At 37.3% G+C, this 26,783-nt stretch overlaps 8 protein-coding genes across 11 annotated transcripts; 7 read left to right on the top strand and 1 right to left on the bottom strand.

Annotated features, from left to right (window-relative positions):
- The first annotated feature begins 48 nt into the window (after positions 1-48).
- Positions 49-1,316, top strand: LOC106360027 (CTD small phosphatase-like protein). The gene has a single exon (XM_013799634.3). The coding sequence runs from the start codon at positions 242-244 to the stop codon at positions 1,085-1,087; it is 846 nt and encodes a 281-aa protein (XP_013655088.1). The 5' UTR covers positions 49-241; the 3' UTR covers positions 1,088-1,316.
- Positions 1,317-2,088: 772 nt separating this feature from the next.
- LOC106360025 (CTD small phosphatase-like protein) lies at positions 2,089-3,243 on the top strand. The gene has a single exon (XM_048737927.1). The coding sequence runs from the start codon at positions 2,530-2,532 to the stop codon at positions 3,241-3,243; it is 714 nt and encodes a 237-aa protein (XP_048593884.1). The 5' UTR covers positions 2,089-2,529.
- A 1,885-nt stretch (positions 3,244-5,128) lies between these two features.
- Positions 5,129-7,072, top strand: LOC106359143 (probable methyltransferase At1g29790). 2 transcript variants are annotated; one of them, XM_048737925.1, is made up of 2 exons: positions 5,129-6,479; positions 6,739-7,072. In XM_048737925.1, exon 1 carries the CDS (start codon positions 5,136-5,138, stop codon positions 6,459-6,461), a length of 1,326 nt encoding a protein of 441 aa, XP_048593882.1. In that variant the 5' UTR covers positions 5,129-5,135; the 3' UTR covers positions 6,462-6,479; positions 6,739-7,072. The 2 variants fall into 2 exon arrangements, with proteins under 2 accessions (XP_048593882.1, XP_048593883.1); XM_048737926.1 differs by having other exon boundaries at positions 5,147-6,479; positions 6,728-7,072.
- Positions 7,073-8,582: 1,510 nt separating this feature from the next.
- Positions 8,583-11,540, top strand: BNAA08G17680D. Its single transcript, XM_013801397.3, has 7 exons — positions 8,583-8,691; positions 9,349-10,200; positions 10,285-10,376; positions 10,472-10,531; positions 10,618-10,687; positions 10,764-10,967; positions 11,041-11,540. Exons 2-7 carry the CDS (start codon positions 9,388-9,390, stop codon positions 11,407-11,409), a joined length of 1,608 nt encoding a protein of 535 aa, XP_013656851.2. The 5' UTR covers positions 8,583-8,691; positions 9,349-9,387; the 3' UTR covers positions 11,410-11,540.
- Positions 11,541-11,576: 36 nt separating this feature from the next.
- Positions 11,577-13,279, top strand: LOC106361619 (DNA-binding protein DDB_G0278111). 2 transcript variants are annotated; one of them, XM_013801394.3, is made up of 7 exons: positions 11,577-11,753; positions 12,137-12,202; positions 12,272-12,333; positions 12,411-12,475; positions 12,609-12,700; positions 12,785-12,856; positions 12,953-13,279. In XM_013801394.3, the coding sequence occupies exons 1-7, from the start codon at positions 11,751-11,753 to the stop codon at positions 12,983-12,985; spliced, it is 393 nt and encodes a 130-aa protein (XP_013656848.1). In that variant the 5' UTR covers positions 11,577-11,750; the 3' UTR covers positions 12,986-13,279. The 2 variants fall into 2 exon arrangements, with proteins under 2 accessions (XP_013656848.1, XP_013656850.1); XM_013801396.3 differs by having other exon boundaries at positions 11,581-11,753; positions 12,275-12,333.
- Positions 13,280-14,431: 1,152 nt separating this feature from the next.
- LOC125577119 (chlorophyll a-b binding protein 1, chloroplastic) lies at positions 14,432-15,528 on the top strand. The gene has a single exon (XM_048737922.1). It carries the CDS (start codon positions 14,593-14,595, stop codon positions 15,394-15,396), a length of 804 nt encoding a protein of 267 aa, XP_048593879.1. The 5' UTR covers positions 14,432-14,592; the 3' UTR covers positions 15,397-15,528.
- Positions 15,529-21,135: 5,607 nt separating this feature from the next.
- On the top strand, positions 21,136-24,238 carry BNAA08G17650D (transcription factor bHLH144). Of its 2 annotated transcripts, XM_022690141.2 has the most exons (4): positions 21,136-21,402; positions 21,921-22,087; positions 22,496-22,661; positions 23,236-24,238. In XM_022690141.2, the coding sequence occupies exons 3-4, from the start codon at positions 22,560-22,562 to the stop codon at positions 23,971-23,973; spliced, it is 840 nt and encodes a 279-aa protein (XP_022545862.2). In that variant the 5' UTR covers positions 21,136-21,402; positions 21,921-22,087; positions 22,496-22,559; the 3' UTR covers positions 23,974-24,238. The 2 variants fall into 2 exon arrangements, with proteins under 2 accessions (XP_022545862.2, XP_048593878.1); XM_048737921.1 differs by lacking the exons at positions 21,136-21,402; positions 21,921-22,087; positions 22,496-22,661 and having other exon boundaries at positions 23,230-24,238.
- On the bottom strand, positions 23,176-25,871 carry LOC106360011 (60S ribosomal protein L18a-2-like). The gene is made up of 4 exons (XM_013799622.3): positions 25,760-25,871; positions 25,520-25,635; positions 25,364-25,427; positions 23,176-25,223 (listed from the first exon to the last, which is right to left on the bottom strand). Exons 1-4 carry the CDS (start codon positions 25,772-25,774, stop codon positions 24,882-24,884), a joined length of 537 nt encoding a protein of 178 aa, XP_013655076.2. The 5' UTR covers positions 25,775-25,871; the 3' UTR covers positions 23,176-24,881.
- Between the last annotated feature and the right edge of the window lie 912 nt (positions 25,872-26,783).

The following is a 26,783-nucleotide window of genomic DNA, read 5'->3' as shown; positions in this document are numbered from 1 at the left end:
AACTTCCAAAACTGTTATTTTTGCCAAAAATAACTGAGAGCCTCTCTAATCACAACCCTAACAAACTAAACAAATACCAAATCAAGTACCTTTCAGTTCCAAAGCCAATGTCATGGAAGTTAGAACTTAGAACCCTTAGAGCTTTATATACATCACCATTTCTCCAATTTTCCATCTGAGCCAGCTGCTGGAATAAAAACTCTGTATTCTTCTCACTGTTTTCAACTTTGATTTCTTGATAATGGCGTGCCATGGATTTCTAGGGACACCGACCCTGAGATCATCACATGGACGTCATAATCATGGAAGGAGAAACCGGCACCAACGTCATCAGTCCACATGTTCGGCTGCAGCTGTTGCAGCAGCTGGCTCCATCTTCACGTCCCTCAACAAGTCTATCTTCACATTCCACAGCCGCCTCTTGCGTTGCGTCTCCAGGCTTTTCCGTCTCACTAGCGCAACTCCTAGCCGTAAACAAGGCTACAAAAAACTCGAGAAACTCAAGCACCATCATCATCATCATCAGCCTCCATTGAGAAAACATAATGACAAGAAAAGAACCATCGTTCTTGATCTCGATGAAACATTGGTGCACTCATCTATGGAGCCACCAGTCCGAGCCAACGTAGATTTCATGGTGAGGCTAAAGATCCAAGGAATGGTTATACCGATGTTTGTAGTAAAACGACCAGGAGTCACCGAGTTTCTTGACAGGATTGGTAAGAACTACCGGGTGGCGGTTTTCACAGCCGGTCTGCCTGAATATGCTTCGCAAGTTTTGGATAAACTAGACAAGAACCGTGTGATCACACAGAGGCTATACAGAGATTCATGCACAGACATGAACGGGAGATACGCCAAAGACTTGTCTCTGGTTGCTAAGACAGACCTGGGGAGTGTTTTGCTAGTTGATGATAACCCTTTCTCCTACTCGTTGCAGCCTGATAATGGAGTTCATATTAAGCCTTTTGTGGATGACATGGAAGATCAAGAACTGATGAAACTTGCAGAGTTCTTTGATGGATGTTGTCAGTATGAAGATGTAAGGGATGCAGCATCAGAACTTCTATATAACAAAGTGACTTGATGATCCACATTTATATATTTTCTTTTTTTATGCAGACTCTGTTTTCAATTTTGTTTTTGGGTTTTTTTTCTTTCTTTTTGTTGTTGATTTTCTTTGGCTATCGGTATTTTTGCGTTGACAAAGGATGATTTCTTCCTTTTTCAACGTTGTTACCTATATAATGTGTTACTGAGAAAATGTATTATATAACCAAGAAAAATCGGTAATGAAAAAAAGAAGTTTTGGACTAGTACATTATTTGTTAATACACTTTAAATCTTGTATCATGATATGGTCTTTTTTACATGGATTCTAAATTCGTGAGTCTGTTGGCAGTAGTATTTTCAATCAAGTTTGCATTTTTTTGTTTTTGTTCTTTGTTCTTACAGTCCAGAAAAATATCTTAATCTTCAATAATAAATTATCTAATGTTTATCTGTTTGGTAAACCACGTTAAAATCTCTTCTCGTCGACACCCTTATAGTCTCTGCTTTGTCTTTTTCATATCAGTTTTTTTTTATTTTTTTAAGGCGCCTTGCCTCTCCTTTCTTGGTTAGAACTTCTGGGTGTTTCATGCACCTTTCTTGTTCCAAAACGTTAAAACCAGTGTTATAAAAAAAAAAGCGCGTCAGATATTGAGTACTAGAGAATGGAATAATACATAGTCTATAAGAAAGTAGTCTTGTTAGTGCCTTAACTGGTAAAGAGAAACATCCATTGGATGCTTTTAAGTTCTTACTGGAAATGCTCTTGGATAACACTCCATACAAAATAAGAAACAATGAACAAAAATTCACTTTATGTGCTTGAGATAATTCACAGATCAATCACCCTTTAAGCTATGAGTTGTCCATGCTTGACCTATCAAACTCCATTTAACCATATGTCTCATGAAAATCTTGTATTTTTTCTTGTGGACTTGACACGAAAAGAGAATAGTTTCACTAAATGAATGTATGAAACACCTAAACAATTATACTTGATAAAATATCAATAACTGATACATATTGGATAAACCCTATCTAGTTTTTTTTTTTGTTTGGGTTGTTATTGTACAATATTATATTAAAACTTGAAACAACTTTAAGTTAAAAACAAGTTCTAACAAATTGGTTAACTAGTTCACCACGCATGCAAAACCATGCCAGTGAAGTAGCAAACAACTGCAGCAGCAATACAATTCAAGTGTAAAGCCATTGCAACCTTCAACTGTATGTACATTGTTGTCCATGAGTACATGAAACAGCAAAACCATGTTCTAATTGTCTTAACTGAAATTTACTAAAACTAGGCATCTGCTCTACTTCACCTCTAAAACTCCCATAAACAAACAAAACTAAAACCAAATGTAGATATGATCATATAAGAGTTAGCAGAAGATACATTTCAGAAACATCTTACCACTACCAAGCTTTCCATCTGAATAGCTGCAAACTTGTTTTGTCTTCATTGGGAGAAATCAAATGGCATATGAGAGAATAATTGAAAACAAACACCAAAAGAATCTATTCATGTCCATCTTTACATTCCATTGTCGCCTTCTGCGTTGTGTTTCCAGGTGCTTTACAGCCACCACCATCATCTACCCAACAACCACAAGACATGACGACTACACAAAACTCGAGAACCAACCTCAGACAGAACATACCAACACGAAAAGAACAATCATCCTCGATCTTGACGAAACCTTGGTTCACTCCACGACCCAAATGCCTGGAGTCAGATACGATTTCATGGTGCTGGTGAAAATGGAAAGCGAGATTATGCCAATCTTTGTGGTGAAACGACCAGGGTTGACTGAGTTCTTGGAGAGACTTGGCGAAAGCTTCGAAGTGGTGGTTTTCACAGCTGGTCTGGAAGACTATGCTTCACAGGTTTTGGACAAGATAGACAGGAAGGGTGTGATCACGCAGAGGCTGTATCGAGACTCGTGCAGGGAAGTGAATGGAAGATATGTGAAGGATTTAGCTATGGTGGTGGGGGAAGATCTTGGAAGTGTTTTGATAGTTGATGATAATCCGTCTTCTTACGCGTTACAGCCAGAGAATGGAGTGCCTATAAAGGCTTTTGTGGATGACCTCAGAGATCAAGAACTCATGAAGCTTGTGGAGTTTCTAGAAATAAGTTATGCGTATGAGGATATGAGGGATGCTGTTCAGGATTTTCTGGCTAACTAGTTGACATAATGTGTATATATATCTTACATTTCCGAATATGTTTTTTTTTCATTTCTGAAGTGTTGTTTTTAGAAAAATAATTATAGGTAAATAGGTTCTTTTTGCATTGAAAAGGGATGTTTCCTTCTTCAATGTTGCACCTTGTACAAAGCAGTTGTTTATGAAATAAAAAAAAAAGGATTAGGTTTAGTAAAAAAGCTTCTCAACTGCCTTATGAAATTATCTCAAAATGATATCCAGAACAACTTCACAGAAAGAGTGACTCGGTTACAGTTCCTTGAGTTTCAAGCTTTTCTTCAGCCTTAACAAAGTTTTGACTAGATCTTGGCTCACTGTGGCCTTTGGCTCTGCTCCTAAATTCTAAAACCAGCAGTGACGCAAAGAACAACTCCAAAATGCAATTAGAACAAACAAGTCAACCTATATAACACTATGTTCACATTTACATCCTAAAACATTATGTTTACATCTAAATGAAAACACCAACAATACTTTAATTTTACAAACAATCAATCTCTTGTTCTTCTACTCGTAAAAAGATGAGAGAGAGAGGGAGAGTAAATAGTTGATACATCCAGCTCCTTCCACAATCGACAAGAACACAAACACTTTCAGCTTATATCGCTAACCATGTTCTAAGTTCAGGAAGCATACAATGCGATCGCATATTCATCAAATCTTAATAGCATAATTGATGAGCTAGAAAATTAAAACAAAACAGGAAAGAAACATCTTCCAAATAAGATACAGTAACATACTCAAATCAATTACAACAACACCATAGACGTTACAAATATGAGACAACAAGCTCATTCAATACAAGTCAAAATTGAGAAAGAAACCTATAACTCACAGCGGAAGACTTGACTAGGAAGTTGCAAGGCTTCGGCTTTACTAAAGCACAAGTCGTCGAGAGCTTCACTTCGACACCATCTGCATCTAGGGAACCCCGAACACTGAGATCTGGTTCGCATCTCGCAGCACTTGGGCTTTCTACTAGTCTTGTTCAGCTTCGGATTCGTCTTGATCTCCAACAGCTCCCGATCCAAAACACTAACTTCAGATTCAGAAGACAAAGAAAGCGATGGACATAGTAAAACGAGGAGAAAGATAATGAGTAGCAGAGTGAGAGACGAGAAGCTTGAGCTAGATTCCGACATTGACACAAAAGAAAAGCAGCTCCTGTTTTTTCTTCGATATTCTTTTTTGGAAAGTTTTCTTCTTTCTGTTCTCAAAATAACTCTCGAGGAAAGGGGGAGCTTGTCAAGATCCTGATCTCATCGACTCGGCATACAAATCGCACACGTGAGAGACACTATTCACGCGTGTGGGCGCAAGTTAGCGGATTCCATAGACAAAGTCGCAAAGTCAGTAGCTTTGTGAAGGAAGCATTTTTTTAGTTTGTAAAACTTTTAGTAGAGTACTCTCAAATCAAATCAGTGAAAAACTTATCGAGATCTGTTCCACTGCATTGGGTGTTTCATTTGGTTTGCTCACGTTTGCGTAAAATTGATACATTTGAAGACATTCGTTCACTTTTGTAGTAAAACATTATCCTAACTACTAACACAAAATTACTATGGATTAATTAAATAAAAATATAGAATTATCATGTGGATTAAGCTTTGAAAGTTATTACTTGGTCGGAAATTTAAGTCTTCCTGTCCGAAAAAGGAATAAAAAAGACAGAGACATGTGAACGAGACAGATGTGTTGAATTCCTACGTGCCTTAAGTTAAAACCAAAAGAATCCAGATTTCAATTACTATGCCAACAACTTGTCACCACAATTATTAATTACTTTTCCATGCAAAATTTTGAGAAAATTTAATAATGACATTGGATGCGAAATAAATACCTTTTCCATTTTTTAAATAATTACATAAGTAAATATGATACAAACTCAGATCTGTGTTTGTATCTACTCCTCCACCAGATTTGACTTCAAGGTCGGTCTCCTAGCTCAAAAAGCTTATCTTACAGTGTCACTAACTCCAGATAATCTAAGGCCGAAAAATATTGGCTTTAAGACACCATTAAAGCCCAAGAATCAGTTTCTCTCTCACAAGAGAAGCTATCGAGGGAGCTTACAAACAATGGCTGGATTCACTATGAGCTTGAATCTACTTCTACTAGTAGCCATGGTAGCTACCAACATCCTCTCTCTCTACCACCTCTCCTCCACCACCAACTTCTTCCAGTCCGCCGTCAAATCCTCCCCCTCCTCCGTCCCCACAGTCCCCGACCACCTCCTCCGCCAGCTCCACACGATCCGCGCCGCCATCAACCACCTCACAAACCACAATCCAGACAAATCAACTTCCACCGTCTCCTCCACCGTCTCCTCCTCCGCGCCGCCGAAAGATCTCCTCCTCTACTCCAAGCTCTCCCCCATAGCTTCCGCCTGCCACAACTACCCTGACCTCCTCCACGAGTACATGAACTACACTCCTTTCTCTCTCTGCCCCTCCGACGCCGATCTCGCCGAGAAGCTCATCCTCCGCGGCTGCCACCCTCTCCCTCGCCGCCGTTGCTTCTCCCGCACGCCGAGGGCTACAGATTCAAAGCCTGATTCTCACGTCATCTGGTCTCGCTACTCCTCCTGCAAGAGTTTTGATTGCTTGGCGGCGAAGCTTCCCGGCGCAGGCTTCGACCTCTCCGCCGAGAAGTCCAAGTCTCAGTTCTCCGCCTACAAGTCCGAGCTCGATCTCCCGATCACGCAGCTCCTCCAGATCGCTAAATCTGCTAACTCCGTCCTCCGCCTCGGGATCGACGTCGGCGGAGGGACGGGATCCTTCGCGGCGGCGATGAAGGCGCGGAACGTCACCGTCGTAACCACGACGATGAACTTCAACGCGCCGTATAGCGAGGCGGTGGCGCTGAGGGGGCTCGTGCCGCTGCACGTGCCTCTCCAGCAGAGGCTTCCGGTTTTTGACGGCGTGGTGGATTTGGTTCGGTGCGGGAGGGCTGTGAACCGGTGGATTCCGGTTACGGTTATGGAGTTTTTCTTGTTTGATTTGGACCGGGTTTTGAGAGGGGGTGGTTATCTTTGGTTGGATCGGTTCTTTAGCAAGAAGGTGGATCTTGAGAATGTGTATGGGCCGATGATTGGGAAGTTGGGGTACAAGAAGGTGAAATGGGCGGTGGCGAATAAGGTGGATTCGAAGCATGGTGAAGTTTTCTTGACGGCTCTGCTTCAGAAACCTGTTGCGAGATGATGAACAATCTTTTGTGAGGTACATTAGATGTTTTGTACTATGTTCAAGTAATGCATAAGTGGCAATAAGTATGTTGATGTGTGCTTTTGTTGCTTAGAACAGTGCATCTTATGTTGGGACTTTGTCTTTAGTTTACTTTTCCAAACAAGGGAAACTGCTCTTAGCCATTTACTCTGCTTTTAAGAAATTTATCTTGTTTTTTTAGTTCAGTTGTAGGAAACTCAAACGGCTGTGTCTTTGTATCTGGTTTCACGCCTGATCCAAAGTTGTTATGCAGGGCACTTTCCTGGAGTGTCAAAACGTGTATGTTTGTAGCAAACAGCTTACTGTTGTTGAAGATTTGGGAGACAAGATTCTTGGAACAATTATAGATATGAAGCTTTTTCCAGCTGTAAGCACAGAAGCAACAATGTGTTCAAAACAAGTAGTCATTTTAATGCCAAGTTTGTTTTATCTATTGTTGTTAGAGGGACTGATTAGTTTATACATTATTTTATGGCTTCTTTCTGTCATAGCTAATATATGCATTCATATTATTCGTAAGACGATGTTCTTTGTCCAAGGCAGCTTGTGCAGTTGCAGATATAAGATGGTTTAATAATTTTCAGGAAGTTTCAGAAAGTTTTCCAATTCATTTTCATGAAGTTTTATAGTGCTAAGAACATATATACTTCTTCTTGGCCCATACTCTATAGCCAAGCCTCACAAGACCTGGCTAAGCCTGAACCTGAATCCTATCCTGACTTGCTTACCTTTTTCAAGTATTTTTTACTGTGTCTTAGCATCACATGTGAGCTCTCTTGAGCAAGCAAATGCTCAAACAAAATGAACTCACACTCTCCCTTCACCTAATAAGTTAAGTTACTGTATACAATTCCAAACAAACAAAGGCAATAAGAGTTTCGGTTTTGGCAGACTTTCTTTGTCGGTTGAGAAAATTGTCTGCCCTCGTCCTAGTCACACGGCATGTGTCCATATATCGATCTTCACATTATTCCAGCCCTCCAGATGCAAATCAGGGTGATTACCTGCATTCAAACCGATCCTTGCTTCAGAGACAGTACTAGTAAAACATATATTGTCCTCAAGCTATCTCTTTCTTTTTACCAAATCTTTTTCAAAAGGATCACAGAGCATGTGTGTTGAGTTGCTGGTTAAATATAAATATATTTTCCGATTCAGCGATTATAGCAACACGATTGAAGAAGCCTAGTCCTTATGTAAAACTTTTCACTGCCCCCATGACCGATGCAGCTTTAATGCACCATTGTCATTAGCCATATCCCATCCAGCAACCAGTGTGAAAGGAATATTTCAGGAGTAAGCATACAACAAGCTTCACTTGTGCCATAGTTAAGAAGTTGCAAAATATTATATCTTTTGAAGTAGTTCTTGGGCATTGTGGATCAGTCATGGGACGCAGATCCTAGTGTTGCATAGCACACATTTTTTTTTGGCTGATAAATCTACGAAAGAGAGCAAAAAGAGTAACATATTAATAAGTGAAATTTTGGAGGTTTTTGGTTACATTTTTTTGTTTATAATCGGATTAAAGGTTGTTTGTAAGGGCAGCAACATGGAAATGATAGCAACCATAACTTGAAACCATCAAGAGACACGACATAACCAGAAGAAGAAAAAGAAGTTAAAGCTTAGTGCAAGACAGTAGAATACTACTTTAGCTGAATCTGATGATGTAACTTTTGTCTTTCCATCAAGTTAACACACAATGGAAAAAGTGACAGTCGTTGGAAACATGTTTTCTTCTTGTCTCGTCATCATCTTTCCCTTAATTCATCGCAGACTTATCTAACAAATGGAGATGAGAAGAAAATAAGGAGTCTGTTTAAGTAAAACAGAGGTTTGTGATAACATGCAAAAGTACCAACAAGGCTTATCCATTCATACAGGAAAATCAGATTCAAATATAGAATGTAGATCAGGCTAATTATAACAATCGTAATTTAGTACGATTAGTACTAAATGTTATAAATCATAAAGTTAATGGCTAATGTTGTAATAAGTTAAAACCTATGGGGCCAATGTGTAAACTTGCGTTTCTGAAAAGCTACTATTGAATTTTGTTTTTAAAGCATTCTTTTTTGTTTTTTTTTTTGTTTCCTGGAAAGTTTTAAACTTTAAAGCAAATTCGTGAAGATTCTTCTGCATTACCAACTCTCAGTGTTGGATTAGGCATCTAGGAATAGAGAGAGAGAGAACTGCTTGTATGGTGAGATTTTTCTTCCGTTCTTCACTTTAGGCAACTCGAATTGTTTTAGGGTTGTGAGCACTTCTTGTTGGAGATTATTCCCAAAGTTAAAGAGTTTGCATCGAGTTGATTTTTTTTTTCCATAATTTGTAATTGATTCTGTGTTGGAGTAGATTTTGTTACTTTAATTTGTAGTATTGGAAGCGTGAGTTTTGCAGTTTTGGTGGTGTTGTTGCAATTAGTTTGGATGATAAGGAGTGTGTATGTTCTTGTTCACTCGTTTTGTTTCTTTCAATGTTAAGATCTTTGTATTATAGACACCAAGTGCATGTTTAAATATCCCTCTAGTAAAACATTGATCCTAAGAAACTTTCTCAAAGTTTATGTCTTTTTTAGAACTGTGTTAAAACATAGAAGTTATTATTTGGTAGTGACCTGTAATTTGAGCTCTGGTTTCCTGTTTTTCTTGTGGTCTTTGCTTCTTAGTTGAAAGCTACTCGTTAGCCAGTGATAAGTCCATTTGTGCTTAAAACCAAATCTCCAAAGTTTGCATCTTTCTTTTGTATTGGCATCTCTTTCAGTTTGATCTCACAGTTTATGATTATATGTCTAGAGTTTTTGGGAAAGAACGTTGGTTGCTGATGTGAACGATTTTTCACTCCCTTGTTTATGATACAGGCAGTAGAGCTTGCTAGTGTTTTTCTCTATTGAATAACAATGGGAGAAAATGGGGAGAAACATTCAGGCTCACAAGAGAGTAACTCCAAGAAGCCTGAGAGTAAAAACCATTCAGGCGTCCCCAAGAGTGATCTTTGGACCGATGGGCTTATCTGCGCCTTTGAGTTCATCCGAGGAGCCAAAAAGCATGTTCACTTGAAGCAAGAAGATGGACACACCAGAGTTACTCCTCACTCCGAGCTTAACCACAACCCTTTTGTTGATTCATCTGCAGCCGATGTTCCAAGGTCAAGATCAGCATCTTCCTTGAATTTCATAGATGACCATTTGCTTCCAGCAGCACAAGCCGAGAGATACGAGGGAAGCCGTTGGATCCCTATCGGCTGGGCTAGAATATCCGAGCTAGTTCAAACGGTGCAAGTGAACGCAGAGTGGCCTAGTTTGGAGCTGATTGATGACGAAGAGGATGTCCCAGTTACAGACTTAGCGGCTCCCTATTGGGAAAGGCCGGGTGGTCCCACGTGGTGGTGCCATATGGCTGCTGGACACTCTTCCGTCGAGGCGTGGCTCAGGAACGCTACGTGGTTGCATCCTGCTATTAGTCTTGCGTTGAGGGATGAGAGTAAGCTGATAAGTGAACGGATGAGACACCTTCTATACGAGGTTCCGGTGAGGGTTGCTGGAGGTTTGTTGTTTGAGCTTTTGGGACAATCGGTTGGTGATCCTGTGATCAGTGAGGATGATGTTCCCGTTGTTTTTCGGTCTTGGCAAGCTAAGAACTTCTTGGTGACTGTGATGCACGTGAAAGGGAATGTATCAAGCACTAATGTGCTTGGTGTCACTGAAGTAGAGGTTCGTTCACAAAGCTGTTCTAAATTATTCTACTTCATAAGATTCTTTAGACTTAATATAACACATGCTATGTAATATGGATAGGAGCTACTTTATGCAGGAGGATATAATGTACCAAGAACGGTTCATGAAGTGATAGCACACTTGGCTTGCCGTCTTTCTCGATGGGATGATAGGTGACAACATCTTTCTGGTTTAGCGTTACTGGGACCAAGATGACTTGAGTATCTTATCTGATATGATCATTTTTGTTGTCCTTGAGTGATGATAGGCTGTTCCGTAAGTCCATATTTGGTGCAGCAGATGAAATTGAACTGAAGTTTATGAACAGGTTCTTACATACACATACTTGTTTGTTTGGTATAGTTCACGATATTCATGTTTTAACTAATAGAGATGATTTTTTCTTGTTATTAGGAGAAACCATGAGGATGTAAATCTCTTCAGTATCATTCTCAACCAAGAGATTAGAAAATTATCAAGACAGGTAATGCTTCTCTTCGTTGCAGCTAAGCCACAGTTTCAGTTAAAAGGAAGATGAAGTCTTTGTTTTCTCATGACAGGTCATCAGAGTGAAGTGGTCACTACACGCAAGAGAGGAGATTATCTTTGAGCTAGTCCAGCACCTGAGGGGAAACGTAGCTCGCCAATTGTTGGAAGGTCTGAGGAAAAACACAAGGGAAATGCTGGAGGAACAAGAAGCAGTCCGCGGACGCCTGTTTACAATTCAAGATGTCATGCAAAGCAGTGTCCGTGCTTGGTTACAGGTTTGTCCTTCCTTACCAAACCATCTCATAGTTTCAAGCTGAAACCAACCAACAAACAAGTTGTAAATTTCAGGACAAGAGTCTGAGAGTGAGCCATAACCTAGCCGTGTTTGGAGGTTGCGGTCTTGTACTCACAATAATCGTGGGATTGTTTGGGATCAACGTGGATGGCATCCCCGGTGCGCAGAACACTCCTTATGCATTTGGTCTGTTCACACTGCTAATGATCATCATCGGAGCTGTTCTCATTGCGGTTGGCTTGGTGTACCTGGGGCTGAAAAAGCCCATCACGGAAGAGCAAGTAGAGGTGAGGAAGCTGGAGCTACAAGACGTGGTGAAGATATTTCAACACGAAGCAGAGACACACGCGCAAGTCAGGAGAAACAACCTCTCTCCCACTGCTGGAGATATATTTGATGCTAACTATATTCTCATCCAGTAAAAAACAAAACTCCAATCGTTTCTCTTTGTTTTAATACGTATCAACTGTCTTGTTTCATTCATAAAAAGACAGAGAAACAAAGTCTAAAATCATTGAGAGAACATCTACATGCCAACATCTTTTTACCCAAAGCAACATCTCTGTTTTAATTGAGGGGGGTAAATGTAAAAAACAAAAGTTTCCGGTTGAATTTGTAAGAACTATAAAACATAAGGGGGGAGAATATATAAAAAACGATGAAGCGCGTCATAGAAAAGCTACGTTTGGGTTTTTAAAGCATTTGATTCCCTTTGGAGCTGATCTGTGTTGGGTTTGAGGCGAAGGAGAAGAAGACTGCTCCAATGGTGAGAATCTTATATCTCGAAATCTGCTAGGCTCCTTTTCAATTTTCTTTCGTTTTATTTTTGGACAAGTCTGAGTTTTTATTAGGGTTTTTGGGGAAATTTATCTTCGAGGGATATGCACAAGTTAGAAATCTCATTCGTAGAACGTGAACGTGAATGATTTGTTCTGTGCTTGATTGAAAGTTGGTTCCTTTGAATGAGATTGAATCTTTTGTCTTGGAGAAAGATTGAAACTTTGTGATTGTTCTTGAGGATTTGAACCAATAATGTGCTATATAGATTAGTTTTGAGCAATCATAGCTTTCTATCATGTTAGCCCAAGTTCGAAAGTTAAAAACTTTGTCAGTTTATGTTTATAAATCTCGCCTCTCTTGTGTGTGTAGGCTGATCCTGAACTAGAAGCTATTCGACAGAGGAGAATGCAAGAGCTCATGGCTCAGCATGGAACTGTAAGTCCTTTTTAATTAACCTTCACTTATATGCCTTTGTGGTGGCTTATTGTGAACCAACTTAATTAGCAGGGGAAGCAGGGGAGTCAGCAGAATCCAGATCAAGAGAGAGCACAGGAAGATGCTAAAAGGTTTGTTGTCTTTTTAGCTGAAAACGTATTGGGTTTTGAGCTAACACCTGTTCTCTGGTTGGAACTTATATGTTTAGGGAAGCTGATGAACGTAGACAAATGATGCTTAGTCAAATCTTGTCTTCCCAAGCCCGTGAGAGAAGTAAGTCCCCATCTAAAATGCTTTTGAGTTCAGTTAGTTTCCTTGTCTCTTGTCTTCACAAGTTGTGACTGTCTATCTATATGTTAACATATCTCTTATACTTCTCGTTATTCTTCTTGTTTTGTTTCTGTAGTTGCTCGAATTGCCCTGGTGAAACCTGAGAAAGCTAGAGGTGTAGAGGATGTTATTTTGAGGGCTGCTCAAATGGGACAGATTGTTGAGAAGGTAACAATCCATTCACTTCTTAATTCTTATCACAAGGTTTCTACTCGGTTATTGAAATACTCTATTGGTTATTCTTTTTCACAGGTTTCTGAGGAGCGACTTATAACGCTGCTGGAACAAATAAACAGCCAGACAACCAAACAGACTAAAGTCACGGTATGTACACACAAGCTACTATAAGCACAAGGCTCTTGCTCTTATCTTAACCGTCAATACCATTGAGTGTTAAGTTTATCTCGGATGCGTTTACAGATCCAGAGGCGTCGTGGGGTGGATGACGATTAGGAAGAAGGAGACTATGCTATGCTTTTGTATATCTATGGAGATCTCACTGTTGAGTTGGTGAGTTCACTAAGATGTACTTTAAGTGTTACTGTGAAATATGTTTATTATGAGGGAATCTTGATGATCTTCCAAGTGATTGGGATGAGATCATAAAAGTAATCTGAAACTGAAACTCTGCATTTTATCTTTTTGGCATTTCCTCTGTGAACCATCTCTATCTTCCTCTCCTGTCCTCGCATTGCCTTTGTATGATTTGAAGTATTATTCAGAAAGAGAAATGATTATGTTCTAATATCTACTACTCATATGCTCATGGTTTGCTCAAGTTATTTACTTCTCTTCTGACTTATTTTATTTGAATTCTTCTTGATAATTAATCTATTCTCTAATTATAAAATTTGAACGATTCAAATAAATATCTGAACTTCTCTCGGCGGTGAAGAATATTTGTAGGAACTCATCTGGATACATGAATCAAAGATCAAACAAGATACTAAAAAGTAATCTTTGTCAAATAAGTGACGCCTTTAACTGCATCATTCGTTTATGAATTTAAAGTATGGTTTCTGATTAATATATGGAAAAAGTAATGTGCATTGAGAATGTGTTAAGCTCACTCAAAGTTTTAAGACGTTTGTTGACTATGGTATTCTTCAGGACATTGTTCCTTCAATGTTCTTGAAGCATCAACCTTGAGAGAGAAGTATAGATACGAACATGTGTATATATAAATAATAAGTGGATCCGCAACTTGTGTGGACTAATATCGATTCATCATTCAGTGTGGAATACAAACTTGAGTTACGAGGTGAATTTAATTATTCCGGTTTTCAACTAAGAAATGAGACTAGTTTTCACTCGGATATCATCTTTAATCTACAACCAAGTTCCAGTTTGAGAGACATGTTGATACTGAGTCCATGACCATGATCGGGGCTTTAAAACCATTATCTGAACTCCAATGTATATGATGACACTGATACATTAACATGAGAAAGCTGCTAATGAATAAAAGATATAACATTCATTGTTTTCTTCTCTTTTGATGAATATTATGCTCAACAAACGTATTGAGAATGTTATAATTTCTTTTGCTAGTATTAGTCCCAGTATAATGTTTTTGATGTTAAGTATGATTACATTTCTGCATAAGTTGAGATAGTTCTCGGAACCTTATCTTCCTTTCGGAATCTTATCTTCCTTTTACTTTATAAATATGTTAAAAACTCAATTACCATTCTTACATTTTTTTTTTTTGTTTTATCTACGTTTTATTCATCTATCTCTCTAGCCAAGTGTTCTTATTTTAAAAGGATTGAGAGATCATCAAATCTTACACATGTCATTTCATTATTGGATGCTTGAAACGTTACAAGCTATCTTAAACCACAAATCAGAGTAGGATCCACTATGACCACGTAAGCAAACAAAAAAAAAATCTAAGCACCAAAAGATATGTCAAGAGCCAATAGAAACACCAGAGATTGATATTCTAAGATAAGACATTATAGTATAAATAACAAAAGGCTCATCTAACCCAAACCACCCATCTCTTGCTCACAAACAACAACCAATAAACGTTTTATTTTGCTCAGCACTCAACCGCAATGGCCGCCTCAACAATGGCTCTCTCCTCCCCTGCCTTCGCCGGAAAGGCCGTCAAGCTTTCCCCAGCAGCATCAGAAGTCCTTGGAAGCGGCCGTGTGACAATGAGGAAGACCGTAGCCAAGCCAAAGGGCCCATCAGGCAGCCCATGGTACGGATCCGAGAGAGTCAAGTACTTGGGCCCATTCTCCGGCGAGCCACCGAGCTACCTTACCGGAGAGTTCCCCGGAGACTACGGATGGGACACGGCAGGTCTCTCAGCCGATCCCGAGACGTTCGCAAGGAACCGTGAGCTAGAAGTTATCCACTGCAGGTGGGCCATGCTCGGAGCCCTAGGCTGCGTCTTCCCTGAGTTGTTGGCCAGGAACGGAGTCAAGTTCGGAGAGGCGGTTTGGTTCAAGGCTGGTTCACAGATCTTCAGCGAAGGAGGACTCGACTACTTGGGAAACCCTAGCTTGGTTCACGCTCAGAGCATCTTGGCTATTTGGGCTACTCAGGTGATCTTGATGGGAGCCGTTGAAGGCTACAGAGTCGCAGGAGATGGGCCGTTGGGAGAGGCCGAGGACTTGCTTTACCCAGGTGGCAGCTTTGACCCGTTGGGTTTGGCTACTGACCCAGAGGCCTTCGCGGAGTTGAAGGTGAAGGAGATCAAGAACGGAAGATTGGCTATGTTCTCTATGTTTGGATTCTTTGTTCAAGCTATTGTCACTGGTAAGGGACCTTTGGAGAATCTTGCTGACCATTTGGCTGATCCAGTTAACAACAATGCATGGGCCTTTGCTACCAACTTCGTTCCCGGAAAGTGAGCGATGTTTTTATCTGTAATTTGCTTCAGTATTTGCTTCTTGTGAGTGTAAGAGGAGAAAGAGATGTTGTTTAGATGTAAAATTTGCAAGTATTTGTATGATTTAACATTAATCCAATAACTCTTTGTCTTATCAACTGTGTCGTAGAACTAAATGGAAATGGATTTATGTTTTTTTGTTATCATTCAATTGCAAAAGTTATTTCTACAAAACTGAACAATTTGATTGAACTATGTCACCACATGACTTGAGCAAATGAAATTAATCAAATGTTGCTTAATTAATATTCATTGACGCCAATACTGCAGCTAAGTACCTGAACACATATGACATTTGCCACAGTTTCTATCCTTTTGCTTGTCTTGCAAGAATCGCAAGTCATCTTCTTTGGAGTCCTACCTTCCAATCTCTTGAATCAGCTTCTTCTGTTGAACGTTCACGTCCGAGGAAGTGACAAAGCTTCCACACAACAAACAAACACCTTCAATGTGGTGATCTAAAGAGGTGTGGAGCCTGTCATGTAATAGATAGGAAGCTTTATGAGTCCCTTTCCATTTCACCAAACCGAATCCCACCACGTCGTCTCTTTCCCTTGATTGGCTGACGAGTTAGCTGATCCAACAGTCCTGTGGATTTAACCTGCAAGGGAGGATATATATATATATGACTTAGACAAAAGCTTGAAGATAAAAAACGTAGAATATGTTTGAGACCATGTGACGCAGTCTTTGGTAGTAAACACGCCCACATAACTATCTCACACTTGAGCTCCACTCCTAAATAGCCACTGTATAATCTCTCTGTCCCATAGTAATTGAATCATTTTTTCTTCAACATGCAACCAAGATCATCAACAAGCAAACTGGATTTGCTCTCCTCTTCTCGGTTTGGTTTTTTTCTTTTACCGCGTCAGGAAACGGCGTTGCATCTACAAACTTTCAGTACAAGCTACCTCTCCCTTTACAATCCGATCGAGTGGAAAAGAAAAGGAGTCACTTGGACTCCCACAAGAACGCTGGTAATGAATATATTAAGCATTGGACATGTGGTTAGTCAAAATTTTGATATATTATCTACAATGACTCTTACCAATTACCATATATGTATATGTATATGATCCAAAGTTTCAAATATTCATAATTCCGAATCATGTTGTTATCCAGAAGATAACATGCATGATTCTAATGTATATTCATAGCTAGCGAAATTGATCAATACAACCAACACATCCATAATACTGATATGCAATAAAACTAGTTCGTCGTTCTCGACAACGTCTCTGACTAAGTCACTATCGCCCGTTAGTATAAGATCTAGATTCAAATACTAATTTACATTAACTCGCATATATATATATATATGTTATCATGCATCAAGTTAAGGTATAAATGGTGACACATTATAGAAACTATAGTAGAATAAAGATGAAAAAATTATTGATAATATGAAATATAGAGGAAACGTTTTGTTTTGTTCCACCCACTCATACTGAATATAGAAAATGAATCAATTTATAAACAAAGATTATTAACCAAAACTTTCTTTCATGCGGAACCAATGGAACTTTATTTCTTATGCTTCTACTGATATATGGTTTCTAACTTTCTATAGAAGAATGTATAATATCTTATTTCATTTATCTAGTTATACAACCATTTTGCATCCATAGTCCAAAACGATCCTATATATGATCATTCTTAGCTAGTAAATGTGGAATCCATTTATATCTAGTTATACAACCAAAACTTTCTTTCATGCGGAACCAATGAAACGATTCTATCTTATTTCATTTATCTAGTTATACGACCATATGATTAATCGACTCTGCTTTTATTTGAAAGTTGATTCCTATGGCTGTCAACTTGCAAGAATGTAATTTAATATTTTACCAAACTTTACAAAGTAATCCTCCAAACTTACGAAACTTAATTGAGTGTATTTAGAAAATAATATCTTTAGCTTTCAACTTATTTTTGTATGATGATATGATGGTTAGAATGTAAACATTGAAATCATCTTCTTCACCTTAAAGTATACTAATATTAATGAATTTTGAAATCTAATTAAGTGGTTTAAGTTCAAAAAGAAAAAAAAAACTCTTAGATGGAGAAAAAGGTGGATAAAAATTACACGCTTCATTTAAACCATCTTAAACACTTCTATATCCATCTCGATATTTTCGAAATTGAAAACATTTGTTGTAGAGATATGTTTCAATATATGTTTCTATAATAAAATTATTCTGTTTTTAGGAAAAAAATATAAATAAATGTTAATTTCATCTCTAAATATAAAACAAAATGGCATTTTTATATTTTTTAATAAATAGAACAAATCTATTATAGAAGCATACATATGAGTAAAACTACATATATAATAGAGTTTTCTATTTTAGAAGAAAATATAAAGATGTATATTGAGATGCTCTAATATATTGTATTTTTCATGGTTTGTGAAGTATAATGTAAAATAAATATGCATATATAAAGTACATATAAGACTGTGGAATCTTCCTAAAAAAAATTAAATAAAGCAACTAAAAACATTGAAAAACTTTGATTAACTCGTGTTATGCATGTTAAGGTTGCATTGCACCACTATATGAAATTTGTTATTGTTATGGTTCCATATATAGTGGTTGTACTTGTATCCAACTAATATGTACTCACTACTCAGTATCCAATATCATCGTAAGTTTAGGCTTTTTTTGGCGTAAAAAAATAGTTTCACTTTTTTGCCGAAATTTCAAACATTATATATAGTCATTTTCAACAACAATTAAATCCGAGTGATTGAATATCTACTAGATACTCCTTTACCACTACGCTAACAGCTCGTTGGTAAATAAGTTTAGGCTTTTATGTTCCATAAACAAAGAGATGATTTTTGTTTTAGAGACGCATTCTTCGATTGTCAAGTGTTGAAAGATGTTAATCAATGTTGTTGTTTTTGGGACTAATTCTTGGGGTGTTGTCATTTTACCGTAGTTAAAAGTGTGATTGATATAAATTGACAACTAAAACAAATCATTGATGTATGCGTTTTAATTGTCACACCACTATGAATTGCAATAAAACTTGAATGATATTAAATTGTAAGGACATATTTAATTCCGTTCTATTTTTACTTTAAAATATAATAAAATAGAATATAGAATTAAAAAATACTTCAATTTTAATTTATTTTTCACCAATCAAATAAAAAATGAATTTACTTTCATAAATAGAGTAATCTATTTTTTTTGTTTATTACTTTATTATGGAGTTGGATCATTTTGACTCGGTATTCTATTTTACATTATTTTGAAAGAAGAATAATGGAGTTTACATCTGAGATGTTCCGGCATGCTAATAACTATGCATTACAATCAAAATAAATGATATTAATCACCATGCATGCTCTTGCTTGTGTCTAAACACCAATTGTCAAAGAATTTGGCTTAAGGTCGTTTTCGTTTCATCAAAACAATTGCTAGAGTTCTCGGTTGTCATATTTTGGAAGTGATCAGTACATAGCGTTTTCGTAGAATTTTTCATTTATGTTTCTGCCAGAATATAAAAACAAACTGATCTCTACTATTGGTAGACCACAAAATACTATATTAAATATATGTTAGAATAGAAAGACATCTGGTTTAGAATTTTGATATGTTAAGTTAAATTTCATGAAACGGGGTTTTTATTGAATCGGTCAGCAATTGTAGCCGTTCAACGGAAATCATATCCTTAAATCATTGTTGACAATATGAAATATACGGTTAGACTAGACGAATCCGGTTTGGTTTTCAAAAGTTCAAAACACACTACAAGATCATGCTCAGCACTATAGTGGGTTTCACCGGCACTTAAGAACCTTCATTAGCACTATGAACACCATCATTGGTGGCCTCGAACAGTGTCTCATCTAAAATTAATAAAAAAGTACGCTAAAAAAACTGATTCTATCAAACAAAATTGAAAGACTAATTTCCACGTATACAATTCATATAATATAATTATTTAAAATATTGAAATTTAATTGCATAATCAAATTGTATTAAAATATGAATATAATACTAATAATATTTTGGAAACTGGATTAAAAGATCACATCGATGCTATGTTTTAAGAGCTTTCTTCAATAATAGTCATTTATCACTAAATTATCTTTCTGCCAATACTAAAGACAATCCCAACATTTATAAGTATCCATTTTATTGCCAACCAATGGTTATGGTATAACCATTTTTCTTTTGATAGAAATGATTGGGTCGGTTGATTTCAGTTCAAAAAATGTGGCATCGTTTCCTTGAAGTCTAAAATATACACCAAATAATGATCTGAATTAAACCACACGATTCATATGCGTATACGGTAGTGATTACTAACTTACTTAGTGCCGCATGTTTACTTTTGTACCAAATATTTATTCGCGCTTACTGTTTCGCGTGATTAGTAAACAAAGCAAACAGTGATTATGAAACAGTGTGATTGTGTTGTGGATACCAATCAAATCAAACTAGTGGAGAACAAAATATAACCCACCCGCATGCTAACATTGAGTCAGACACTCAATTTTTATGTACTTATAATTACAGCTCAAATGTACAGAGTGAAATCATGAGGTTTGGTTCGAAATAAGTATAATGTGGAAGTATGGGGTTGGGGCAAGAGCCCAAAGAGATGAGTACATGGTGTCGTCGATTATTACACACACTTTGAATATTTTGTTTTTAATAATTATAATTTTAACACACACAAAAATTAAATAAAATTGACAAAGAAGAAGAAGAGTTTGGTGGGGGACCTACGAAACTTTTCACGCGTGCTCTCGCAATCCTACGGTCACCATCATGCCCGCATTAAACGGGAACCACTCAGATTGCTTCATCCAACGGCTCACACTCCCCGTGTTTGACTCTCTACTGTCCATCCTCTCACGCGTGCTCCCTTCCTCTCCTTTATTTTCCACTATTTATTTTTATTTTATCAAAAACATCACTTAATTTATTAGTTACTATTTTTTTTTCACTTTAAAACTTATAATTTCCATTCGAAATTTTCTATCTACGTAGTGATACTGTGATAGACATGGGATACGCTATTCATGCTAATTTTGTAATCCGTATTACAGAATCAATTAGAGTTTTGTTATAATTAGAATCATTAAAATACATGTTCAAAATAAGCAATTCTTAAACCGTTGAACTCTCTCCAATTATTTATTTCTCTTTATTATCTTTAATAAATCATTGAAGATATGTATTTTTTTTTAACTTTAAAAAAAAATTATTATAGACACATACATTGAAACATATTTATCTCTACAACAAAGTTTTTCTATTTCAAAAATAGCAATGAATATAGAAGTGTTTAAGATGGTTTAAATTGAAGATAGGTATTAATGCAATCTACTTCAGCTAATAATTATTTTATTAAAATTAGATAGAAATAAAAACAAAATAAACAACATATCAGAAACACTTTTGTTGATAAACTATCTAAGATTATTTTAGTTACTGTAGTCATACACCAAGATTTTATCTACTGTTTTTTACATTAATTTTATTAATCATAAAACTTGTAAAAAGACATATTTTGTCCAAGATTTGATCTGGGATGAATCAAAATTAATAGGAGTGCAAAAAAATTGATATCTCCAAAAAAATATCCACTAAAGTTTAACATCTTTTTGCTGTAATAAAAAAAGAAACAAGTAGTAGAGTACGCACACAAAGCGTGCTAAAACTTTAAACAATAGGAGCACATATGAATGTCATTAAAATGAAAATGGACAGACCAAACAACAACAAACAAACCGCACCAGAAAAAGAAGGCCACGCTCTCTGTCACTTCCCTCCTATTTCTTCCCCCTCTCTCTCCCCCCTTTGTCTTTGCCAATCTTATCTCTCTCTCTCTCTCTAGATCTTCTCCTCCTCCTCCTGCAACTTCTTCCCACAGTTCTTGATCAAGCTTTAAGTTTTACTCAGAAAGGATTCCTTTTTATTGATCTTCTTTACTCATTACGGTATGTGATTTTTTTTTTGCTTCTTCATAGCGCCGCAATTTCTGACTTTGAGTTCTATTTACTTTCTTAATCTTCTAGTAATTTTTGTTTCTATTTTCTCAGATGTTTCATTCATTCCTCCAGTGAATTTTGATCTTTTTGTATTGAAATGTTACTGTGTAGTTTATCTGTAATTGAGTTTAGTTTTCTGAATAAAACCAATCATGATCACGTGAATACTCTGTTTCTTGTTATGTTTTTTTGCTTGGTGATCAGTATAGCATTTTTCAGCAAAGGGAAGAAACCCTTCTTGATCCGATGTTAATGTCTTTGGTTACGGACCTTTATGGTACTCTGTGTTTATTGAGGTTGTATCCTTTTATAGTTCTGGATCATGAATGAAACATTCTCTGTGTTCTAGTTCCTATGTATCTGGTCTCTGATTAGATATTTTTTTGGACTTTGCCTCGGTTTCAGTGCCTCTCAACTTCGTTATATTTGAATAGTATCATTGGTCCTAATTTTGTTTGTTTCTGCAGTTTTTGTAAGAAGAGGAACGGGGGCTTAATACACTAAAAGAAAAAACAGAAGTTTATAGGAGAAGAATCAAGATGCCCTGGACATCCTTCTACATGTTTTTCAACAGGACTTGCACTCGTCTCGTTGTCTTTTTCCTCGTGATTCTGTAAATTTCCATACCTTTCAGGTGAGTGAGTAGCTTCTGCCACTTCTTGTCTGTGTCTGCTATTACCAATGGCATTCCACATAGCTTATAATTCCTCTGGGTAGATCGTTTGGCCATATCATATGTAACTGATTATTATCTTGAGTTTAAACAAATAAAATATGTTTTCTTTTGTGTTAAAACCAAATATAATATGTTTGTAATCTAGTTTAGATTGTCTTTTTTTTTGCGTTGGCCACCTTGTTTTACATCTTCTTGTGTCCCTTAAAGCTAATATGGCGTTCATGTATGAGTCTTTTAAGATTGAGCATTTGGCCTTCATATAATATTTTGGTTGGTGCCATGTGGAAAACTAATAATCTCTCATTGCCACCTTACTTACAGCTTCTTGTTTAGTCTATTTTAACATTTCCTTTTCTTATTTTGCAGGCGTTGTTTCCGAAATTTCGGAGTAGCTCTTTGTTGTAGTTGTTGTGTCTGTTTTAGTGTGAGAATGTGCTTTGTTGGAAACAAGAAGGGAGCATTGAAAGAAATAGGAACCTTTATGATGACTACATGTTTCATTGCTAATTACCAATCCGTTCAAGTTTCTCAGGTACATACACTTGTAACGCCTCTTTTCAAAATGTTAAATAAGGTTATAACTACTTTGAATTATGTTACCATTGACATATGACCAATCTAATACATGTTTTGGGTTAATTGTCTCATTTGTTAGACCATAAACTATAGTTTGTCTGATGTTTCAACCTTGCTTGTCTTTAATCTCTGCAGGCAGAATATTTCAGACAGTTGCTTAAGCCTGTAACGTAGTCTGGTTTCTTCAGTTTCCGGAAATTTGGGGTAGTTTTGGGGCGGCTGTCTACTTTTGGTTTCGAAAAAAGGTTTTGTGAGATATTAAGTGTTTGGTAAAAATTCTGAAAGAGCTGTGTTGACTTCTGAAACTCCTTTGGGTGGAGAAAGCTTCTGTGGTTTGAGGGGGGGTAAGGGCTCTGGTGGAACAAATCGTGATATCTCTTCAGTAACATGGCCACAAGTTGATTCTAGCATCTGGTTCAGTTGTCAACGTTGTGTAACCGTGCAGCTCGTAGTTCTTTAAGGTTTAGGACTTTTGTTTTTTTTTTTTTCACTTTTATATACCCTTTTGCACGGGTGTCTCTCTAATGCAGAACAATCAGTATCCCCACTTCTCTGACGAAATGGGTGATGGGAACATGAACTTCCCTTATTCATCATCCTTTGATGATTTGTTCCCACCGTGCGCCAAGTTACCATTCCATGGCGTTGAACTTCAACCCTCTCCGGTCTGTCCCAAGAACTTTGTTATTTTCGACCAGACGTATGACCACAGCCAAGTCATGTACCATCCTGACCTGACACCTAGGCTCGTGAATTCCGGATTGGCTTCCACGTTTCAGAACGAGTATGCTGGGGGAAGTTATGGTTATAACTATGGCCAAGAAGTCTATGGTAACTATGGCGGCGGCCAAGAAGTAGTCTCCTCTTCTTACCAAGAAGATCCTAACGAGATTGATGCTCTCTTGAGCACAGATGAGGATGATGAGGGGGAGGAGGATGGTGGGGACTCGGAAGAGGTCAGCACGGCTCGTAACGCTTCAAGGGATTATGGGAATACATCTGCTGAGTCTTGTTGCTCAAGTTATGGGTATAATAGCTCGAGAAGGAAGCAGAGTTCGTCGGGAAGCGCTGCTAGTAGTTCTAATAATGATGGGAAAGGAGGAAGGAAGAAGAAGATGAAGAAGATGATGGGAATGTTGAGGAAGATTGTCCCTGGAGGTGAAGAGATGAATACAGCTTCCGTTCTTGATGAAGCTGTTCAGTACCTCAAGTCTCTTAAACTTGAAGCTCAGAAACTTGGCGTTGGACATTTCTCAAACCAGTCTTGAATTGTATCTGGACCGTTTCCTGGCAAGTAAACCGGTCCTGGCTCTATCTGGACCACTCTCTCCTCTCTTGGGATCTACTTAAGATCATCTTATGATGTAGTATGTTGAATCTCTCTCTCTCTTTTGTGTGTGTTTGCACAAGCTGGTACTTGTGGATTTGATTTGAGTTTGGTTTTGTATCGTTTGAACTTTTACTGTAATCATTTGTCATTTGCTTAGTAACTTTATGTATTTTGCATCTTATTTATAAGAAAACATTTGGTCTTCTGATGCTTTACAAGTTGCATCATATGTTAGAAACATTGCAAGGACCATTACTTTTTCTTGTCGGCTCAATGGCCCATTACTTTAAGTCACGCTCATTATCATAAATCAATAAAACCATAATGGTGTGTTTGTTTATTAACCTTTCTTCTTTAACTTCGCTTTCATCTCGCTTTATGAATCACTCACATTGAGCTCGGTTTAGGTGTTACACAGTTAATAGATTCATTCATAGTATTAAAGTTTAGACCTTTACATGAGAATGACAAACGCTTTTGAAGCTTTGAACCTTCAGTTTCTTTAGGATTGACAGACACTAAAAAAAAGATTGATGCTGTTTGTGTAGAAACAATTTCACGTTTGATTTTTTAGTTTCTTCTAAACATTTCCATGTTTTGCAATAAAATGTTAATGTTCACTATGATTTTAGTGACTAATATTATATTTTGAAAATGACCAGATTTTTTTAAGGTAATTAGAAAGAAGAAAATTATAATATTTTAAAGCCTCACTGCCAACTAAAAACGACAAACAAAAATTATCCGGTATAAAAAATAACATAGTCCATAATAATACTTCCAAGATTCTAACCCCCAAAATTAAAGAAAAAAAACTCTCAAAAGTACTATTAGAGAGCTTCTTCTCTACATGAACAAGTTGGGCTTAGAGGCCTTGTAGGTAGTCTTGAGCTTCCTGGTGGGAGGTCTAACCTTCCTGAAGACCAACGGGAACTTGATCTTGCTGTTGTGAAACTGCTTCGTGCTCTCTCTCTTGCACAAAGCCGCTGGGACAGTGGCCGTCTTGATGATCTGGATGCAAGGGAACCTGACTCTATGCCTCGACGCCATCTCGGTGTACATCTGCTCCACTGCTCCGTTCAAAGTAGTGTCACGGAAGTCCTTGTACATGTTGTGGTAACCTGTACGGCTCTGGTACCTCAGCCAGATTCCAAAGTTCTTGATCGTCGTCGGGTTCTTCTCAAAGATCTTATCACAAAACACGAAAGAAACAGAACATCAATTAAAGTTAAATTTGATTACTGAATCACAGCCACTTTCAACAATCTACAGTTCCAATTCAGTAAAACAGCATTCATTAATTATCAGATATAAAAATAGATTTGTACCTCGTTGATGGCAAGCATCTGGCCATTGCTCTTCTTAATCTTCACCTGTTTTCTCAAGAAGTACCTAAACACAAGATTGCAACTTATAGTTAGAGAAAGACCCAAGCCAATGATTATTAAGGAATAACAGAGGTTAAAATGGTAATTTTAACTAACCAGAACTTGGACATGGCACGAACCTCGTTAGTGACCCAGAGCTTCATCCTGTAAATCTTAGGTTGCACCTCCTTCTCTGTCGGGAGAGCTCTTCCGACAACCTGGTACTGGTGAAACTGGCAAACCGGAGAAACAGAGATCAGACATCAAGTAAACTCCGATTAGATTTGTCGGATCCATGATAAAGAGAATCAAACGATATATCAGTAGTGAAGCAGTCAGGTTTCACAATCTATTTACCCTGAAAACACCCATTTTCGTCGTGAGCAACGCCGTGAAAAGACCTCTCCGCCGATGACTGAATAATCCTCAAAAGAGACCGCTTCATTTATATATCACCTTTTAAATTAAACCCTACAATATAGTATCCATTTGGATCCGATGTCCTTAAGCCCATTGGGCTTTCTATTCAATTTCATTTCCTTAAGCCCATTGTCGTTTCAGTTGTTTTATCTGATTGTTTTTGTTTACGCTCATCTTTCCCACCTTGTACACAGACCATATCAGTTTATGGTATGTTGATTGCGGGAAAGCTGAAGCAAACAAATGTACATATAGAGTAGAAGAGAAGAAGATCTCAACTTCCAGACCACCCCATCTAAACTAAGAAGAACTCAAAAACTGCAACAATAACACAAAATGTTGATTTCTTGGAAAGATAAAGTAATCAGCACCTCTAATTGACAAGAAGAAAATTTAGTTGTTCACATTTCCATCCTTACAGATTCACCATAACAGCCATTAACATGAGGATCCCAACCCTATCCCATGTAGTTGGTAACATCTAAAAACCAAAAATACTCTATAGCTGAATTTGTAATATTTTTGAAACTAATCACAAATAAAAAAAACTTGGAATCTAATCAGCCGCCCTAACAAATAAACATTTGGTGCTTTGCAATAAGAACATTCGTTTATTATGACCACAGAGTCAAACCAAAACACAATATGTTACAGCATAACAAAGAATAAAGTTTTTATTTGTTTGGTCGAAAGAAGAAAGAGAAGCCAGCAAATAAACAAAACATAACGAACTAAAAACATTGCATCAAAAGGAAGTAGAAGATGATTGAATCAGAAGAAGCTTAATTTGAAAAGTCATTCAAGCTGAGTTATCCGGAAGATATTCGGCACAGCAAGAGTTAAAATGCTGCTGCACCAAGAATAAACATTCCAAAAGGATAAAACAGACTGATCTTAAGTACCTGTTATATCTCATCATCTTCATCATCTACTTAACAAAAAGTATATAACAAAAAGTAAC

The sequence above is a fragment of the Brassica napus genome, chromosome A8 (assembly GCF_020379485.1).
Source record: "Brassica napus cultivar Da-Ae chromosome A8, Da-Ae, whole genome shotgun sequence".
Taxonomy (NCBI): domain Eukaryota; kingdom Viridiplantae; phylum Streptophyta; class Magnoliopsida; order Brassicales; family Brassicaceae; genus Brassica; species Brassica napus.
The sequence above is the reverse complement of the archived record's forward strand: the minus strand, read 5'-3'. Positions and strand labels throughout refer to the sequence as shown.

Bases quoted from the DNA above. Each gene is read 5' to 3' on its own strand.
- LOC106360011 (XM_013799622.3), bottom strand. The intron at 25,428-25,519 runs GTTAGTTAAAAT...TCTTGTGTTTAG, and splicing joins CGTGCCATGTCCAAGTTCTG to GTACTTCTTGAGAAAACAGG. The intron at 25,224-25,363 runs GTACAAATCTAT...TTTTGTGATAAG, and splicing joins AGATGCTTGCCATCAACGAG to ATCTTTGAGAAGAACCCGAC.
- BNAA08G17650D (XM_022690141.2), top strand. From the start codon at position 22,560: ATGTGCTTTGTTGGAAACAAGAAGGGAGCATTGAAAGAAATAGGAACC. The intron at 22,662-23,235 runs GTACATACACTT...TCTCTAATGCAG, and splicing joins AATCCGTTCAAGTTTCTCAG to AACAATCAGTATCCCCACTT.
- LOC106361619 (XM_013801394.3), top strand. The intron at 12,334-12,410 runs GTTTGTTGTCTT...TTATATGTTTAG, and splicing joins GCACAGGAAGATGCTAAAAG to GGAAGCTGATGAACGTAGAC. The intron at 12,857-12,952 runs GTATGTACACAC...ATGCGTTTACAG, and splicing joins CCAAACAGACTAAAGTCACG to ATCCAGAGGCGTCGTGGGGT.
- LOC106360025 (XM_048737927.1), top strand. From the start codon at position 2,530: ATGGCATATGAGAGAATAATTGAAAACAAACACCAAAAGAATCTATTC.
- LOC125577119 (XM_048737922.1), top strand. From the start codon at position 14,593: ATGGCCGCCTCAACAATGGCTCTCTCCTCCCCTGCCTTCGCCGGAAAG.
- BNAA08G17680D (XM_013801397.3), top strand. From the start codon at position 9,388: ATGGGAGAAAATGGGGAGAAACATTCAGGCTCACAAGAGAGTAACTCC. The intron at 10,201-10,284 runs GTTCGTTCACAA...TAATATGGATAG, and splicing joins TTGGTGTCACTGAAGTAGAG to GAGCTACTTTATGCAGGAGG. The intron at 10,688-10,763 runs GTAATGCTTCTC...TTCTCATGACAG, and splicing joins TTAGAAAATTATCAAGACAG to GTCATCAGAGTGAAGTGGTC.
- LOC106360027 (XM_013799634.3), top strand. From the start codon at position 242: ATGGCGTGCCATGGATTTCTAGGGACACCGACCCTGAGATCATCACAT.
- LOC106359143 (XM_048737925.1), top strand. From the start codon at position 5,136: ATGATACAAACTCAGATCTGTGTTTGTATCTACTCCTCCACCAGATTT.